The sequence below is a fragment of the Rutidosis leptorrhynchoides genome, chromosome 5 (genome assembly GCF_046630445.1).
Source record: "Rutidosis leptorrhynchoides isolate AG116_Rl617_1_P2 chromosome 5, CSIRO_AGI_Rlap_v1, whole genome shotgun sequence".
Lineage (NCBI taxonomy): Eukaryota > Viridiplantae > Streptophyta > Magnoliopsida > Asterales > Asteraceae > Rutidosis > Rutidosis leptorrhynchoides.
Genome location: NC_092337.1, coordinates 345,485,390 through 345,505,533, shown reverse-complemented (window position 1 = coordinate 345,505,533; position 20,144 = coordinate 345,485,390). Strand labels below are relative to the sequence as shown.

Genomic DNA, 20,144 nt, shown 5'->3' with positions numbered 1-20,144 from the left:
GTCCTAGAGTGTAATATTTGATTTTTAGATAGGTCTATAGCACTTTTATTATCACAGCATATGGGTATTTCGGATGAGATGATACCGTAATCAAGGAAGGTTTTCTTCATCCATAACACTTGTGCGCATGCTCTTCCCATAGCTACATATTCGGCTTCAGTGGTAGACAATGCAACGACATTTGCTTCTTCGAGAACCATGATGTTAAGCAATGACCCACGAACGTGCATACTCCACTTGTGCTCTTTCTATCAATCATTGACCCTCCGTGATCGGAATTCGCAAAGCACATAATATCAACCCCGGTGAACTTTGGATACCATAACCCAAGATGCATTGTTCCCTTTAAGTATCTAAAGATTCTTTTGACCGCCTTAACGTGTGATGTCTTAGGATTTTCATGAAATCTTGCACACAAACACACACTAAACATGATATCGGGTCGACTTTCCGTTAAATATAGAAGGGATCCAATCATTCCCCTATATTTAGTGCTATCGAACGGTTCTCCTTTTCCTTCTAAAGTAAGTTTCACATTTGTTGCCAAAGGAGTTGCCATTGGTTTTGAGTTCTCCATTCCAAACTTTTTGATTATTTCATGAATGTACTTTTGTTGATTGATGAACGTTCCATCTTCTAGTTATTTGATTTGAAGTCCGAGAAAGAACTTGAGTTCACCCATCATGCTCATTTCAAACTCATCATGCATTAACTTAGAAAACTCATTTATAAGAGATTCGTTAGTAGAACCAAATACAATATCATCAACATATATTTGAACTATAACTAAATCCTTTTCATGCCTTTTAATGAAGAGTGTATTATCAATTTTTCCAATTTCATAACCATGATTGATTAAAAAGGTTTTAAGTCTTTCATACCATGCACTAGTGGCTTGTTTAAGTCCATAAAGAGCATTTTTAAGTTTAAAAACATGATATGGTTTTTTGAAATCTTCAAACCCCAGAGGTTATGACACATATACTTCTTCATTTATGACACCATTTAGAAAAGCACTTTTAACATCCATTTGATAAAGTTTGAAGTTACTGGCACATGCATATGCAAGAAGTATTCTTATAGACTCTAGCCTAGTGACGTGGGCAAATGTTTCATCATAATCAATGGCTATATCCTTTTGCAACTAGTCTAGCTTTGTTTTTAACTACATTTCCATCTTCATCTAGTTTGTTTCTATAAACCCATTTGGTACCTATGATATTGCTCTCACTAGGTAAAGGAACCAAATCCCATACTGTAACATCCCGCCTTTTTCTGTTAAATTTATTTTAACACCGTCTTTTTTTATAGATAATATCTTTCGTTATCTAAATTCGTATCTTGCGTTAACTAACGTTCTTAATATTCCCGTTATTGGATTATAACATCTTCCGTTTACTCTCGCGTGTTTAAAATAATTCGTTCGGTAAATTCACGCACCCACTTTTAAATTCGAGAGACCAAAGTTGCCAAGTGGGCAAACTAGTTGACTAGGTCAACTAGTCAACCCACCTCCCCACCACTCATTCATTCACCACCCATTTTCTTTCTTTCTCTCTTTACTACTTCCATTTTTACTCTCAAACTCCCAAATCATTCATTCATCATCTAAATCGGATCTAGCAAGCAAACATCAAAACAAATTACATATTCGTGATCCTCTCTTCATCCTCTTCAATTTAGTACCAATTTCACTACTTGGGGTAAGGTTTCTAAAAACTCTAAATTTCTCTAATTCGATTTATAGACTTGAAATGGTGTTAGTTAGGGTCTATGGCTCGAGTCTAGCATGAATATGTGAATTATATGCTCGATCTTGTTGTTTTGCATAAACTAGCATGAACTTGAAATGAGTTTGTTTAATCTTGAGTTTTGAATGATTAAATGTTGTTTAAATGTTAAAGTTCATGTATTAAAAGTGTTACTAGCATCGTTAGCATCGTTTTGGTATGTTGGATGACACGAAAACCTTACATTAACATGATTATTGATTTTGTGATTCTTGGTTAGGGTTTGATAGATCTTAAAACGAACTTTTGATGCATTAAATGCTTTGCAATATTATTTGTAAGTGTTTAGTTGTATTGTATGCGTAATTACCTTCAAAACGGCATACTATATGTGTACGTTCAACATCCGAATCATGAAATGCGTTTTACGAACTTGAAACTTTGATAATGAACTTTTAACGATCATTCGACGAGGATGTTGTTGTTGTAAATGATGAATTTGATTTATGAAACGTGTTTAGTCGTATTCCTCGTCAAATTTCCTTTCCAACGATATAAGATACGTGTTTTGAGTGTTTGCGGTTCGTTATTTGTGTTTGAATGAAATTTGGTTTGAGACTTAGATATTTGAAACGACCCAGGCACCAGCTCACGTTGAGTGTCACGGTGCGGCCCTCCCCAGTCGCGGCGCGGCAATGGCCTGTTTGGGGACTGTCCAACTTCGCACATTTTCGTTTAATTCCAACTATGCTATGCACCTCCGATTAACATGTAACTTGTTCTAACATGCTCATATATGATTATAGAACTCAGAAAAATAGTCCGAGACCCGACCCGAACGTGTTGACTTTTTCGTTGACTTTGACCAAAGTTTGACTTTTAGTCAAATTTAACCAAACATTTATGCAATCGTTCTAACGTGCTTTTATACTTATATCTTACATGAAACTTGACAACGTGATTTACATGCTACATATTCGAGTCGTAACGAGCCATAGGACTAATTGAACACATTTCGCCCGAACTTGTGTCGTAACCGTTAATTGATACCACTAAATTGTTTAGGTCAAGGCTAAAAAACTTTCATGCACACGTTTACTTTGTGAAGTAACTTTATACTCGTGCACTCAAGGTGAGATCATAGTCCCATCTTTTCAACAACTTTTATACTATAAATCATGGGATGAGAAACATATACGGTTTATACTTTTATACTTTAAACACAAGTACGAAAACAAACATTCCATGTACGAGTTAGAACAAAAATCCTCAATTCAATTATCATTAGTTACACTTACAGGGTGTAAGCGAGTAATTATGTTGTGTGGCCATACGGGTTTGACGAACCCTCATTCGGATGGTTCGCTACCGTTAGCGGATGAAATATAATTTTATCGTGTATAGTGTAGGTTCTAACACTATGGATTCAGAGGTACTTATTCAGTTAAGCTTTGATAATTGGGTGATCGTGATACAAACAACAACTTTTGGAATGCAAACGATTTAGATAACCAACTTTATACTTGCTTGTGGTTCAAAACAATATTTTACAAATACACCTATGATTTCACAATGTTTTTCGTTGACAGTTTTCTATATGTTTCTCAGGTTCATACTTGGCTACTTGATACATGCTTCCGCGTACACTTATACTTGCTTGGGGTCAAGCATACATGCATACACTTTGATTTTCTTGCTTGGGGTCAAGCATACATACATACATACGCTATTGATAGCATTCGAGATTTACAACTTATATTATATCGCAAATTAATTCATTTAAACTTTATAACTTTTGTAAACTTAAACTCTTTGTCGAACCGTTTGGTAACTAAACTTTGTAAGTCTTACACGTTTCAAATGAATGCGACATAATTTTGGTCAAACGCGTCTCATTTAGGGACTAAGACCACGTAACGGGACCTAAGTTAACGATGCCGTCAATGACGTTTTTGCCGGGTCGTTACACATACATCACTCCTTTGGAATTGATTTAATTCCTCTTGCATTGCTTCTACCCAACTTTCATCTAATAGGGCTTCCTTAATATTTTTGGGTTCTATTTTGGAGATGAAAGCATAGTTGGCAATTAGGTTGAATGCTTAAGACCTAGTGGTTCTAGTATTGATATCTCTTATGACTTGTTCTATAGGATGATCCCTAACATGCTTAAGATCGATCGAGGATGCTAAGTTATCCTTACTTGGTTTTAAATGAGATCCATCCTCATTTATTTCATTGGACTCAACTTGAGTTGGCATTATTTCTATAGCATCTTGTTCTATTACATCATCGTCTTCTAAAGGTTTAGTCTTAGGTGGAGGAGGTGTTTCATTGAATGTGACATCTAGGGATTCTTCTATGACATTGGTATATTTGTTTAGAACTCTATATGCCTTGCTTTCTAACGAATATCCTAAGAACACTCCCTCGTACACCTTGGGTTCAAACTTTGTAAGATATTCCTTTTTGTTTAAGATGAAGCATTTGCACCCGAATACTCTAAGATGACTTACGGCTGGTTTTCTACCATTTAAGACTTCATAGGGTGTTTTAACCATTAATGGCCTAATTAGGAATCTATTTTGAATGTAGGTGGAGGTGGCAATGGCTTCACTCCAACTTTTGAGGTATAGATTGTTCATTTAACATTGTTCGACTCATTTCTTGAAGAGTTCGGTTTTTCCTTTCAACAACCCCATTAGATTGAAGTGTGCGAGGAGCCGAGAAATTATGAGAAATACCATTTAAATCACAAAATACTCTAAATTGAGCATCATTATCAAATTCTCTTCCATGATCCGTTCTTATTGTTACTATAGTACAACCAAGTAAATTTTGTATTTTAGTAGAAAAAATTATGAATCTTTCATGCACGTTGCTCCGAAAATCAAATATTTATAGCTTCGTGCTTTAACACTTCTAGATGAATCGAGTCCATCCATTATAGGGAGTCAAGTCTCCCAAATGTCATTTTACTTGGTGTGGGAGACTTCCTAATCCACACCATTTCATATTGACATTGGTTGTCTCATCATTTCACGATGTTTCAACCGATGTATCATACCATGGGAAGAGGAGCCACCGAGCTTCACAAAGTGCTATCCTTTTTAGGAACAATGGCTTCGTGCTAGTGTTGCTAGACAACACACGCCATAGCCAAAAGCTATGGCACACTTATGCATTCAATTAACGAAAAGGTAGTAGCTACTTCCTACAATTTCTCAATAAAAGCATAAAAGCTTGTTATGTGGGAAGTAGATGAGTGAATAAAAGCTTTAAGCTTTGACACTCCCAGGAGAGTCAAGTCCTCCCAATGTCTCATTTTGGAAGTCAAGTCTTCCAAACTTTGAATTAAAGTCTTCCAAGTTCTTTTGTGTTCCAAGCTTGGGAGTAAAGTCTCCCAAGTCAAGCTCGATCCTTTTTAAGGAAGTTAAAGTCTTCCTAATGCTTCAAATCTTGGAATTGGCGAACTCTCTTATTTAGCCATGTGGGGCCCCAATTCCATGAAACTCCGTCAATGCTTTCGCCCTACTATGAGAGAAACCATAGAGTTGTGATAGAAAGCTTGATGGGTGCCGGTCATCCCGAGCTCGGGGTGACCAATAAAGGTGGGGTACCCAGTCCCTTACCTTTGGCACACCCACCTTAACCCTAAACTTGGAATTGATGATTATAATTTAGAATTGACGACCATTATTTGGAATTGATGAATATAGGTGTATTGGGGGCATGGAAGTTGAAGAGGGGTAGCCATCGCGGGTTGACTAGGTGAGCAATCTTTTTGGAGGCATATTCTTTACACGATATATTTCTTGATGAGTGATGATTTGTATGATATTCATGGCCCTTGTTCATTCGGGGTGCATTTGGGATCATTTTGGGTACACCTTGAGTTCGTTTGAGTAGGTTTGTGTTAAATTGTGATTGATTTGGAGATTTGATGTGATTAATTAGTTTGATGAGTTTATGGCTATCCCGTGAATCCTACATATTTGGTCAAGGTCAAGGAGATCTATGTTGAGTTTGTGAAGATTTGATATTTTGTGATTGATGTTTGATGACCTTCTCGTAGATGAAGTTGACTTTGGCCGGGGGAATAATTGGTTCGGGTAGACTTAGGCTTGAAATGTGATTGTGTTAGTGTTTGAGGATTGAAGATTTGAAGGTGTACTAGTGAAGAGATTATTTGGAGCTTGCTTTGAGCATTTTTTAGTAGAAGAAGGTGATGTTTGTGCTTGGTCCTAAGCAAGTGCAAGTTTTTGGAGAACACTCTAGCCATCAAGTGCATATTCATGAAGGTATCAATTTGTGCCCAAACTTTTTGCGCTTTGGCATTGATCACTTATTTGTTCTCTTTCTTCAAAGCTTGTTTTGTCGATTTGTTTGCTTGAGGACAAGCAAAGATTCAAATATAGGGGGTTTGATATCGCTCCATTTATACACATTTTATCTCGCGATATCTTCCTCACTTTGTTCGGTTTTTGATGATCTTGGAGCCTATTTTGTGTGCTATTGATCTAAATGGCAATTTGGGGGCTAAGTACTTGATTTGGTATAAAATTGACCAAATCTTGATCAAAAGTGGCTAAGAAAATGGCAAGTGCAGAATTCAGCATCAAAAGCGCCGCTCCTCAACTAAGAGCGCCGCTTCTGTGGAGCAAAAGCGCCGCACCTACATCAAAATCGACGTTCTTATGCACGTTTTGGCTCCATTTTCCATCAGTGGCCAGAAGCGTCGTTCCTACAGCCAAAAGTGCCGCTCCTATCCAGACAAAAGCGGTGCTCCTAAATAAAAAGTGCCAGCCCTGAATGAAGTCAAAAGTGGCATTCCTGATCAAAAGCGCCGCTCCTCACTTAAACCAAAAGCGGCGCTCGTTGGTCAAAAGCGGCGCTCATGTCGTTGTTTTAGCCAGGATTTTCAGCACTATAGAGGGAACATGATTAGATTATTTTTCTTATGTATCTTTAGAGAGCAGCTACCACAACTACGAATTTCACATACAAACCCTAATTTCATCATCCATTGGAGTTTAAGTGTAGATTCAAGGAAGCTAGCTCAAGATTCATCTTAGATTTACTCTAGATCTTCATCATTTACATTTTTGGGTTGTAATCTCCACTTTTCTTCATTTACTTTGCATTAATTACTAGTAATAACTTTAAGATGATGATTGTTTAGGTTTCTATGCTTCTTATTAGTTTGATCTTATCCATGATTGCTTAAATCTCTTGTGTTTACTTATCTATGAAACTTTAATGCTAGTGTTTGCCCCAAAATCAATTAAATAATGTTGTTTGGATGAATTACATGATCATGTGTTATTGTGTTAGCCAAAGATCCATTGCTATAAGTTTGTTTTAGGCTTTACTTTGATTACATATGTTGAGTAGCTCTCTTAGTGATTTGAGAAGTGAATCAATGTGTGCTTCAACACCTTGAGTGATCTAGACAACTAGTTTAGGAATTTCAAGTGATTGTGTTCTTGATCTAGGTTAGTTTTCAATTGGCCTTTAGTCAACATAGTAGTGCCGATTATCTTAAGTGATTTCGATAGTTGGGCGTTTTAAGTGATTTCAACTCAAGCTTAATCTCAATAACCAATCATGCTTAACTTGATCTTAGAATACAATGATTATGTGAATTCGTGGAGTGTTATTTGATTTGAGGTTTTGTAGTGATGCTAAACTTTTAATAGTTCAACAACTAGTGCGATAGCAATTTCGGCAAAACGGGGCAATCCAAGCATAAAGAGGATTTGATAAGTGAACACTTCTTAGTTAATTTGATTTAAGGCTTAATACTTCATTACTTGTTACTTGCTATTAGTTTATTTGTTAAGTTTAAGTTTGTTTAATTATGCAAGTTTTAGTTTTTAATTACAATCAATCAAAACCCCTCAATCAAACAAACCCTAGGACAATTCATAGTTTCAAATTTTCGACTTACACCGCTCTCTTGGGATGAACTTGATAAGAATACTTACATTGAAGTGCTATAATAACCGGGTGCTAAGTGCTCATTAGTAGTGTGTGCATATTAGATTTGTAAGCTAAGCAAGCCTGGTTCTCCGGGCACTACGGTAGGACGTGGATCGACCATGACGAGAATGGTTTGTAGTGTTTGAATCATATATAAATTTTTGAGGGTAAAAGATGTATCGTTGCACAACACCATTACACTTTCTTGGCGCCACTGCCGGGGAGAGGTTAGCTTAGTTGGATATTTGGTTTAAACTTTTGATTGTTCGATCCTTTCGTAGGGGTTTACCCTTGCGAAGGTTACTTTTCGCATTTTATATATTATTTTGTTTGGAAAACCGGTTGTGTTTGTGTTGTGATTGAAGGATAGGTACCTTTGGTGTATGAAAACAAGGTCCCACAAGGATCAAGAGTTCACACATCCATTCTCCGATCCGGAAAAACACGTGCACGGTGTTTATAATCGTAGAGAAAAGAGGATATTAAGGAAGAATTTCGAAGCTTTGCCATTTTGTTTAGAAGATATGGATCCAAACGGTCAACCAATTCTCAATGAAGAGGGTAATCCAATTAATCCGGTTAATCAAGAGTTATTGAATGATCCGAACGACACGCCAATGTGGAACGCTAGATTAGTGGCACCAACGATGATAGCATCGGCTATTACAAAACCACCAATTGAGGCGGATAATTGGAAGATCGAGGGTTACTTTTTCACATTGATCAAAGATACATACTTTCATGGGTTGATAGACGAGAATCCGTTCGAACACATCCAACATTTCAATGATCTTTGTGATATCTACAAAAACAAGGATGTCACCGATGATGCTTTTAAGTTATGGGCATTCCCCTTTACACTTCAAGGAGAAGCGAAAGTTTTGTTAAGGAGCTTACCATCCGATTCCATAAGAACTTTTCAAGATTTTAACCAATGAGTTTATCAATCACTTCTTTCCACCGTCAAAAGTAGAACGACTTCGAATGGAGATTAATGGATTCACCCAACGGGGTGATGAGTCTTTGTATGATGCGTGGGTATGATTCAAGAAAATGCTAAGAGCTTGCCCACCGCACGGTTTGACGAAGAAGGAGTACATCAACACATTCTACCGGGGTACTAATGCTTTAACGAAGCAATATCTTGATTCTTCATCCGGTGGGGTATTTATTTATAAATCACCAAATGCGGCCGATATCTTATTGGAATACATCTCGTTTAACACATATGAATGGGCACCTTCACCGCGAGATTTGACAAGGAAAAGTTTAGCACAAATCGAGAGTGATAATGGACAAGTGATGCTTGCAAGCTTGAACAATCAATTTCAAACGTATGGGAATGAGTTGAAAAAGCTTCAACAAACGATAGTCGCAATGCAAATAGGTTGTCAACGACGCGAGGGTCCACATCTCACGAAGAAATGACCTCAAATTACTCAATGCAATCATGTTGATCTAGATGACATTCCCATGAATTCAGATGCTCATGTGAACTACGTGAGTAATCAAAACTATCAACGGGGAGGAACATCAAACCAAGGCTACTACATATCCTAATTAAATGCAAGTTTCATTCAACAATCAAACCAATACACCGCCCAGATTTGCAAACCTAAACCAAAGTTACAACAACAACTATAACCAAAACCGAAACAACAACTTTCAATACCAAAATCAACAACCTTACAACAATCAACCTTATAACAACCAAGCCAATTCGAATTATCAAAACAACCAAGGGTATAGTCAACCACAAAATAACCAAGGTTACAATCAACAACCTCAACAAAACACTCAACAATCTCAACCTTCGAATAGTTTAGAAGAAATCATGCAAAATTATATCAAGAAGGTAGAATCAACCGAAGCTTTCCTAACAAAAGAAAATGAACTTTTGAAGCAACAAATACGAAACCAACAAGCCTCATTCCAAACCCTTGAAGGCACGTTGGGAGACTCTCAAATCAAGTTACCGAAAGAGCACAAAGAACTTTACCTTCAAACACTCAAGTTAACCCAAACAACAACTACATCAACAACAACAACCGAAACAACCAACACCCCCAACACAACCAACAAAACCAAAACCACAATAACCTGTGAGTTATTCCTATCGAGAGCAACACTACCAATCCAAATCACAATCAAGCGAGTTCATCAATAAAACAACCCAACCCATTAGTTAAACCGGCCCATAAATTTTTTTCCTTATAATACATTAATATCGTTAACATTTAGGTCCCAATTATGTTTCCAAAAACATCTTTAATTCAATAGTAAGTTTAATAAACTTTAAAACATTTAATACATGAGTTAAATAACCAACAAAACCGAGCATGGTGATTGGGGGATACGCTACCCAATACTAATAACTCCAAAAGCACATCATCTAAAGCAAACTACGCGAGTCCACTAGTCCCCACGCTTACCCGAGCCACCGCCTCCATGCAAATCTATAAAAATGTAAACAACGAGAGGGTAAGCTAACGCTTAGTGAGTGAGAATATACTACATACATATATATACATAAACCGGACACGCCACACAAGTAATCAAATAACGCATACCGGAGCATCCAAGCATAAAGGCAAGCTAAGCTAAGCATACCGTACGATCACTAAGCAACAAGGTAAAATAACAACAAATATAAGTTCACTAATAAGCTACACCAGGAGGGTTAGCTACAACACAACAATACGACAATATATAAAACAATATATAAACGTCCAAGGTTAACCCCTTATCCTAATACCGGAACCGACTACCAATTACCAACATAAAGATTGGCCGAACTACACGAGCCTTAGTAAATCCGCATCCACATGAGATTGCTACCTTCAATACCACACCAACATCGAGGTTAGCCGAACTACACGAGCCTTAGTAAATCCGCAATCACACGTGATCACTACCTCAATAAGATGACCGAACTACACGAGTCATCGTGAATCCGAACTACACGAGACTCACTTTCTCAATAAGATGACCGAAACTACACGCGTCATCATGAATCCGCATCTACACGTGATCCACTTCTCCAATCACAACTCAATACCAACCCTTCGCCATTGGGGTTGTATAATCCACATCACAAGCATATGTGATATCGTACACACAAAGTGTGCACCTCGCCAAAGGTGGTTAACCAAAACGCACAACCGTGCCAATTGGACCTATACGCAAGTCCATCAAAATCCACCTATATGTGAAGTGAGCTCTATAACCGAGAACCACTTCACCCGACTCGCACCCATCCTACACATACATATGCACATAGGATATTAACACTCACCTTGTCGTCTTGATGAATGCTACCAAAATAATCCATAACTCGCAGATGGAATGTACCTATTCCATTAACACAATACAAACAACACAATTAGGGTGGATTTACAAACCAACCCAAATTGACAACGAGTGCAATCTCGGCCCAAATGCACCTCCAAGCACAAACCGCGCCCAAACTAACCAATAATCACTAACACTAGTGACAATGGTCCTAATACACAGATTAAACCCAATCATAGGTGTTAAACACCTATGTGATGACCCGAAAATTTTTGACTTATTTAAACCAATTCTCTATACGATTTATTATTTTAACACGTTAAACAAAGTCTGTTAGATTGAGTCTCAAAATTTTAGAACTGTTACATATATACAATTACCTTTGACTACTCTCGACGATTCATGAACAATTATATGTATGCATATATATATGTACAAGTAAAAACGACTTTCCTACAGTAAAAATTACTTTGCTACAGTAAAACACAATTTGCTACAGTAAAACACTATTTGCTACAGTGAAACCGTATTTTGCTACAGTGCTACAGTGAAAACTAGTTTGCTACAGTGATTTGCTACAGTAACACTATTTGCTACAGTAAACACTATTGCTACAGTAAAACACTATTTGCTACAGTACACTATTTGCTACAGTAAACACTATTTGATGTCGACGAACTAGCAAACAAAAACAGAAAAGGCGGCCATGCGATCGCATGGCAAAAACACTGAAAACTCATGCGATCGCATGAGCTACAGTAAATCGAAAAGTACTATAAAAGGTCAGTTTTGCTCGACGAAATATTTCATAAATATATATGTACGTTATTTTATAATTATAATTATAATTATAATTTTAATTTTAAGTTTAATAATAATAAAGTATATTTGAGGGTATTTTTAATTCGGGTTTCAAACCGTTTTAAAATAAGGAAATATTGGGTATTGTTAGGGGTATTGTTCTTGAATCCAAGACCAACCATACAGTCGTCTACCATCATTACATCTACGCAATTTGCCTACAATATTGAATCGCAATATTGAACTGTGAGTTATAGTCTCCCTTTTTAAATACTTTAAATATTTTTGGGCTGAGAATACATGCAATTTATTTTAAACGCAATAAGACACAAGTACATACAAAATTCTACACTGAGTTAAACCGAAAATCCCTTAGCTTTGGTAACTAGTAGCTGCCAGTACATAGGATATGGACTGGTGGGCGCGAATAATTGTATATGGATCCATAGGGCTTGACATCCCCGTCCGAGCTAGAGCGCTAGCCTTTCAACGGACGTATGTTATTTGAGTTTAAGACACGTTGGTTTGCGTGTATTAAAACGAATGGGGTAATTATCACTATAGCGTTAAGTTTAGTTACCAGGGTGCTCTGTTACGTAGAATCTATTGATAAACTTTTGATGAAATCTTGTGGTCTATCTTTATATATGTTTATGACTCGAGCAATTAAACCTATAACTCACCAACATCCGTGTTGACTTTTTAGCATGTTTTATTCTCAGGTCCTTAGAATGCTTCCGCTGTGATGTGCTTGTTGCCTGCATGGAGTCTCTCATGCTTTGTACAAAGTTTATTGCATTCAAAATAAAACTGCGCTGTGTAATAAATAATTGGACTGTGATGTCAACCTGTAAATTAAAGACTTATGTATTTTGGGGTTTTGCTTATACCTAAGCACTCGCCCACATGTTTATACACTTATTTTAATGAATGCAATATTTTATCAAAACGTATCATATAGAGGTCAAAACCTCACTGTGGAATCAATGATTAACGTGCCGCGTCAATAGCGATTTTGACGGGTCGTTACAGTTGGTATCCGAGCTTGAGGTCATAGGGAACCAGAAATTACATTATTGTGTTTAACTGGTAATTGTTAGGATGCATTAGTGAGTCTGGACTATGACCATATCTGTTTTTCCTGATTTTTGCTTATTATTTGGTCAAAAACATTATATGTGATATATTTATATGCTAACGTAATTGTTGTTTCAATTATGTGATAGATGACTTCCTCTAATCCTATCATTTTGTACGACTCGGAATCGGACACTGAATCTATTCTATTCACAGCTGAAAAGGGCGTTCCAATACCTATTAAAGAAGAAATTGTGTTAGCCGGGGAATCTCAACTCCCGGTAAACCCAGAGGAGGTTCCAGCTCCACCCAGCTTTAGTTTTCCGGAGCCACAGTAGCGTTGGCATGGACCCATGATCCCTGGAGTAAACGAGGATCGTCCATTTCTAAACAAATATGGACATTGGTCCAGATATACCGCCGACGGGCGGGTTGTGCCGATTACGCCTGGCAGATTTCAGTTCATGACCACCGGTGCATATTCTTGCAGTTCGTCATCATATTCTCCTACACATGACTCAGACAGTTCGTCATCAGACGAGATCAGTAAGGAGGAGGATTTCGCTAATGAAATAAAAGAGATCACTAAGGAGAAATTCCAACTTGCTATAGATAATAAAAACAACCACAATAATAAAATGTCCTTAGTTATTAAAAAAGAACAGGACCATTCGATCCGTAACCACCCTTATTGTATAAAACCCACTGAGGTAACGGGTACCTCAAAACCCCAACTAAAAATAAAATACACTGCCAGAATGTCTGTCGAACCATGTGCACACAAACAATTGGCAGAGAGAACCAAATGGGAAGAAGTTTCTGATAGTTCTGAATGAACGACCTCGCAACCATAAATCTTCCATGCGCTATTTTATTACTTATGTGTGCTACTCTATCTTGTTATGTAAAATAAGCATATGTAAAATATCAGTATTGTATGGTATTGTATTATTTTGGTTTATTAATAATAAATGCATGGAATGATTATTTGTATTATTACTACTTCTTATTATTATTATTACATAATAATGTAGTAACTCGCTATAATTTTTCATAGTGGAATATTATTAGGATTTTAGTAGTTAATTCCTTGTACTAGCTATTATGTATGAACTTAACGGGTAGGTAATACCCTAGAAATAATTATAAAATGCTAAAAAGAAGAAAAGGCTTTTATAATAATCGGTTCATATTATTAATATGCTACGATTAACTATTGACAACTCATTTTACCTATAATATTCTATATGATTAAATTATATCTGTTGTGTTTATTGAAGAAACATGTCTCAAATGTCGGATGCTGAGTTTGAGCAACTAGTCGAGAAACGTTTGAATGAAAGAATTGCTGCAACCGAAGCAGCAAAAGCAACATCCGAAGCAGCAGCCAAAGCAGCAGCCGTAAACACAAATTCACGAAACGGATGCTCATACAAAACATTTCAAGGATGCAAACCACAGACGTTTAGTGGAACTGAGGGACCAGTCGGTCTAACCCGATGGTTTGAAAAGATGGAGTCCGTTTTCAAAATCAGTAATTGTGCGAACGAAGACAAGTCAAAGTATGCTTCGTGCACGTTGCAAGATGGTGCACTTACTTGGTGGAACAATTATGCTAAAGCAGAAGGAATAGATACGGCATATGATATCTCTTGGGAAGAACTGAAAAAGATGCGAATCGAGGAGTACTGTCCTCGAAACGAGATCAGAAAAATGGAATCTGAGTTACGTAATCTGAAGGTTATCGGCGCGAATCTCAATAACTATGAAAATCGTTTCATGGAACTAGCCTTGTTGTGTCCCGAATTGGTGCCAAATGAGAAACGAAAGATAGAAATGTATATTGACGGTTTATCGATCAATATCAAAGGAAATGTTACATCGTCCAAACCGAATACGATGCAGGAAGCCATGACAATGGCACACCAACTCATGGACCAGATCACAGAGAGTTCGATTAAGGCACCAATTACCGAAGTCAAGACAACTGAAGGAAAGAGGAAATGGGAAGACTATAAGGGCAAAAGTACTCACCTGAAGAAATAAGAAACTTTTAAAGGTAAACAAGATGGGGCAACTGCAAGTCCAAACTATAAGGGACCCCATCCATTCTGCAAAAGATGTTACACACATCATGCAGGTTATTGTCAAGTGGTCTGTGATAAGTGCAACAAGAAAGGACATGTGGCGAAAGATTGTTATGCCACCGTTTCTGAAGTAAAGACAAAACTGACCGATGTCAAGAAATGTTTTGGATGCGGGAAGTCTGGTCACTTTATAAATCAATGCCCTGATAAGGAGAAGAACAAAGAACCCGCACGTGGGAGGGCATTTAATGTTAGTGCCAGTAAAGCACGTGAGGATCCTAATCTTGTCACGGGTACGTTTACCGTTAATAATCAACTAGCTTCTATTATGTTTGATACGGGTGCTGATAGAAGTTATATGTGTAAAGACTTTAGTTTTAAACTAAAATGTGCATCATTACCTCTAGACGATAAATATACTATTGAATTAGCTAATGGTAAACTGATAAAAGCCGATAAAATTTGCCATGGTTGCGAAATGAATCTCGCTGGTGAAACCTTCAAAATCGATTTGATACCCGTAGAATTAGGAAGTTTTGACGTAATCGTTGGCATGGACTGGATGTCCAAAACAAGAGCGGAAGTTGTTTGCGCTGAGAAAGCAATCCGCATCCCTCGTAAGGATGAAACGTCATTAATGATTTATGGGGAGAAGAGCAACTCAAAGCTGAACTTTATCAGCTGTATGAAGGCCCAGAAACTTATAAGAAAAGGTTGTTATGCTATTCTGGCACATGTAAAGAAGATCGATACTGAAGAAAGAAGCATTAATGACATGCCGGTTGTAAGAGAATATCCCGGAGTATTTCCAGAAGAATTACCGGGGCTACCTCCACACAGATGTGTAGAATTCCAGATTGATCTCATACCAGGAGCTGCACCTGTAGCCCGATCTCCATATAGACTTGCACCTTCAGAAATGCAAGAATTACAAGACCAGTTGCAAGAATTATCAGACCGTGGATTTATTCGTCCTAGTTTTTCACCTTGGGGTGCTCCTATTCTGTTCGTCAAGAAGAAGGATGGATCTATGAGAATGTGCATAGATTACCGAGAATTAAACAAATTAACGATCAAGAATCGGTACCCATTACCGAGGATTGATGATTTGTTTGATCAATTGCAAGGATCAAGTGTTTATTCTAAGATTGATCTACGCTCCAGATATCATCAACTGAGAGTGAAGGAAGAAGATGTTCCTAAAACCGCGTTCAGAACCTGTTACGGTCACTATGAGTTTCTAGTCATGCCTTTTGGATTAACTAATGCTCCAGCAGTATTCATGGATCTAATGAATCGCATCTGTAGACCGTATTTAGACAAATTTGTCATTGTTTTTATCGACGACATATTGATTTACTCGAAGAACAAGGAAGAACATGAGCAACACTTAAGACTGGTACTGGAGATACTCAAGAAAGAAGAATTGTAGGCAAAATTTTTGAAGTGTGATTTCTGGTTACAAGAAGTACAATTTTTGGGCCATGTTGTCAGTAAACATGGAATTAAAGTTGACCCCGCCAAGATCGAAGCCATTAGTAAATGGGAAACCCCGAAGACTCCAACACAAATTCGCCAATTCTTAGGTCTTGCTGGTTACTACCGAAGATTCATTCAAGATTTCTCTAGAATCGCCAAACCCTTAACTGCATTGACTCAAAAGGGAAAGAAGTATGATTGGTCCACAGAACAGGAATCCTCATTCCAGTTATTAAAGAAGAAGTTAACGTCTGCACCCATTTTGTCATTACCGGAAGGAAATGATGATTTCGTGATCTATTGTGATGCTTCACGCCAAGGTTTAGGATGTGTATTAATGCAACGCACAAAAGTCATCGCATATGCCTCACGACAACTAAAAATTCATGAAAAGAACTATACGACGCACGATTTAGAACTTGGAGCAGTAGTTTTTGCACTCAAAATATGGAGACACTATCTATATGGCACCAAGTGTACAGTGTACACCGACCATAAGAGTCTTCAGCATATTTTTGATCAAAAACAACTCAATATGAGGCAACGTCGCTGGGTAGAGTTGTTAAACGATTACGATTGTGAAATCCGTTACCACCCCGGAAAGGCTAATGTTGTAGCTGATGCCCTAAGTCGAAAAGAAAGAGTAAAACCTCTTAGGGTCCGAGCTTTGAATATTACAATTCGTACTGATCTCACAAAGCAAATTCAAGCAGCACAGTTAGAGGCTTTAAAATAAGAAAACGAAAAAGGCGAAATAAGCAAAGGGTTAGAAAAACAACTTGAAGAAAAAGCCGATGGAACCCTGTATTTTGCTGGTAGGATATGGGTACCAAAACATGGTAACCTAAGGCAACTAGTACTGGATGAAGCACACAAAACAAGGTACTCAATTCACCCAGGAAACGGAAAAATGTACCACGATCTCAAGAAGTTTTATTGGTGGCCTAATATGAAAACAGAAATTGCTACTTATGTAAGCAAATGTTTAACGTGTGCAAAGGTCAAAGCTGAGCACCAAAAGCCGTCAGGATTACTGCAACAACCAGAAATTCCGCAGTGGAAATGGGAAAGAATAACCATGGATTTCATTACGAAATTGCCAAGGACTACAAGTAGTCATGATACTATTTGGGTGATAGTTGATCGTCTAACTAAATCAGCTCACTTTCTACCAATAAAGGAGACAGACAGTATGGAGAAATTAGCACGCCTATATTTGAAGGAAGTAGTTTCCAGGCATGGTGTACCTATCTCCATCATATCTGATCGTGACACCCGATTCACATCACGTTTCTGGCAGTCATTACAAAAAGCATTGGGAACTCGATTAGATATGAGCACCGCTTATCACCCACAGACAGATGGTCAAAGTGAAAGAACAATACAAACATTGGAAGACATGTTACGGGCATGCATGATTGACTTCGGAACCAGTTGGGATCGACACTTACCGTTGGCAGAATTTTCATACAATAACAGCTATCATACGAGCATCAACGCAGCGCCATTTGAAGCACTTTACGGTAGAAAGTGCAGATCTCCTATCTGTTGGAGTGAAGTAGGAGAAAGACAACTTACTGGACCAGAAATTATTCACGAAACCACCGAAAAGATCATTCAAATACAACAGCGATTGAAAACGGCCATGAGTCGCCAAAAGAGTTATGCTGATGTAAGAAGAAAACCGCTAGAATTTCAAGTGGGCGACAAAGTCATGTTGAAAGTGTCACCCTGGAAAGGCGTTGTACGATTCGGTAAACGAGGAAAGCTAAGTCCTAGGTACGTAGGACCCTTTGAAATCACCGAAAGAATTGGAGCAGTTGCTTATCGATTAAGGCTACCACAAGAACTTAGTAGTGTTCATGACACATTTCACGTGTCAAATTTGAAGAAATGTTTAGCTGAAGAGGATGTCGTAATTCCTCTTGACGAAATACGAATCAATGATAAACTCCATTTTATCGAAGAACCTGTTGAAATCATGGACCGTGAGGTCAAACAATTAAAACAAAGCAAAATACCGATAGTTAGGGTTCGTTGGAACGCAAGACGAGGACCCGAGTTTACTTGGGAACGTGAAGATCAGATGAAGCAAAAGTATCCACATTTGTTCACTGATATCGCTCATGAAACAGGTACTACTCAAAATTTCGGGACAAAATTTTCTTTAACGGGGAGGTACTGTGATGACCCAAAATTTTTTGACTTATTTAAACCAATTCTCTATACGATTTATTATTTTAACACGTTAAACAAAGTCTGTTAGATTGAGTCTCAAAATTTTAGAACTGTTACATATATACAATTACCTTTGACTACTCTCGACGATTCATGAACAATTATATGTATGCATATATATATGTACAAGTAAAAACGACTTTCCTACAGTAAAAATTACTTTGCTACAGTAAAACACAATTTGCTACAGTAAAACACTATTTGCTACAGTGAAACCGTATTTTGCTACAGTGCTACAGTGAAAACACCATTACACTTTCTTGGCGCCACTGCCGGGGAGAGGTTAGCTTAGTTGGATATTTGGTTTAAACTTTTGATTGTTCGATCCTTTCGTAGGGGTTTACCCTTGCGAAGGTTACTTTTCGCATTTTATATATTATTTTGTTTGGAAAACCGGTTGTGTTTGTGTTGTGATTGAAGGATAGGTACCTTTGGTGTATGAAAACAAGGTCCCACAAGGATCAAGAGTTCACACATCCATTCTCCGATCCGGAAAAACACGTGCACGGTGTTTATAATCGTAGAGAAAAGAGGATATTAAGGAAGAATTTTGAAGCTTTGCCATTTTGTTTAGAAGATATGGATCCAAACGGTCAACCAATTCTCAATGAAGAGGGTAATCCAATTAATCCGGTTAATCAAGAGTTATTGAATGATCCGAACGACACGCCAATGTGGAACGCTAGATTAGTGGCACCAACGATGATAGCATCGGCTATTACAAAACCACCAATTGAGGCGGATAATTGGAAGATCGAGGGTTACTTTTTCACATTGATCAAAGATACATACTTTCATGGGTTGATAGACGAGAATCCATTCGAACACATCCAACATTTCAATGATCTTTGTGATATCTACAAAAACAAGGATGTCACCGATGATGCTTTTAAGTTATGGGCATTCCCCTTTACACTTCAAGGAGAAGCGAAAGTTTTGTTAAGGAGCTTACCATCCGATTCCATAAGAACTTTTCAAGATTTTAACCAATGAGTTTATCAATCACTTCTTTCCACCGTCAAAAGTAGAACGACTTCGAATGGAGATTAATGGATTCACCCAACGGGGTGATGAGTCTTTGTATGATGCGTGGGTATGATTCAAGAAAATGCTAAGAGTTTGCCCACCGCACGGTTTGACGAAGAAGGAGTACATCAACACATTCTACCGGGGTACTAATGCTTTAACGAAGCAATATCTTGATTCTTCATCCGGTGGGGTATTTATTTATAAATCACCAAATGCGGCCGATATCTTATTGGAATACATCTCGTTTAACACATATGAATGGGCACCTTCACCGCGAGATTTGACAAGGAAAAGTTTAGCACAAATCGAGAGTGATAATGGACAAGTGATGCTTGCAAGCTTGAACAATCAATTTCAAACGTATGGGAATGAGTTGAAAAAGCTTCAACAAACGATAGTCGCAATGCAAATAGGTTGTCAACGATGCGAG

At 37.7% G+C, this 20,144-nt stretch overlaps 1 protein-coding gene and 2 non-coding genes across 3 annotated transcripts; all 3 read right to left on the bottom strand.

Moving 5' to 3' along the window:
• Positions 1 to 142: 142 nt before the first annotated feature.
• On the bottom strand, positions 143 to 559 carry LOC139849632 (uncharacterized mitochondrial protein AtMg00810-like). Its single transcript, XM_071839267.1, has one exon. The coding sequence runs from the start codon at positions 557 to 559 to the stop codon at positions 143 to 145; it is 417 nt and encodes a 138-aa protein (XP_071695368.1).
• An 8,128-nt stretch (positions 560 to 8,687) lies between these two features.
• Positions 8,688 to 8,794, bottom strand: LOC139850942 (small nucleolar RNA R71). The gene has a single exon (XR_011760315.1). It is a non-coding gene; the product is annotated as a small nucleolar RNA R71 (small nucleolar RNA).
• Positions 8,795 to 19,715: 10,921 nt separating this feature from the next.
• Positions 19,716 to 19,822, bottom strand: LOC139850840 (small nucleolar RNA R71). Its single transcript, XR_011760218.1, has one exon. It is a non-coding gene; the product is annotated as a small nucleolar RNA R71 (small nucleolar RNA).
• Positions 19,823 to 20,144: the final 322 nt, after the last annotated feature.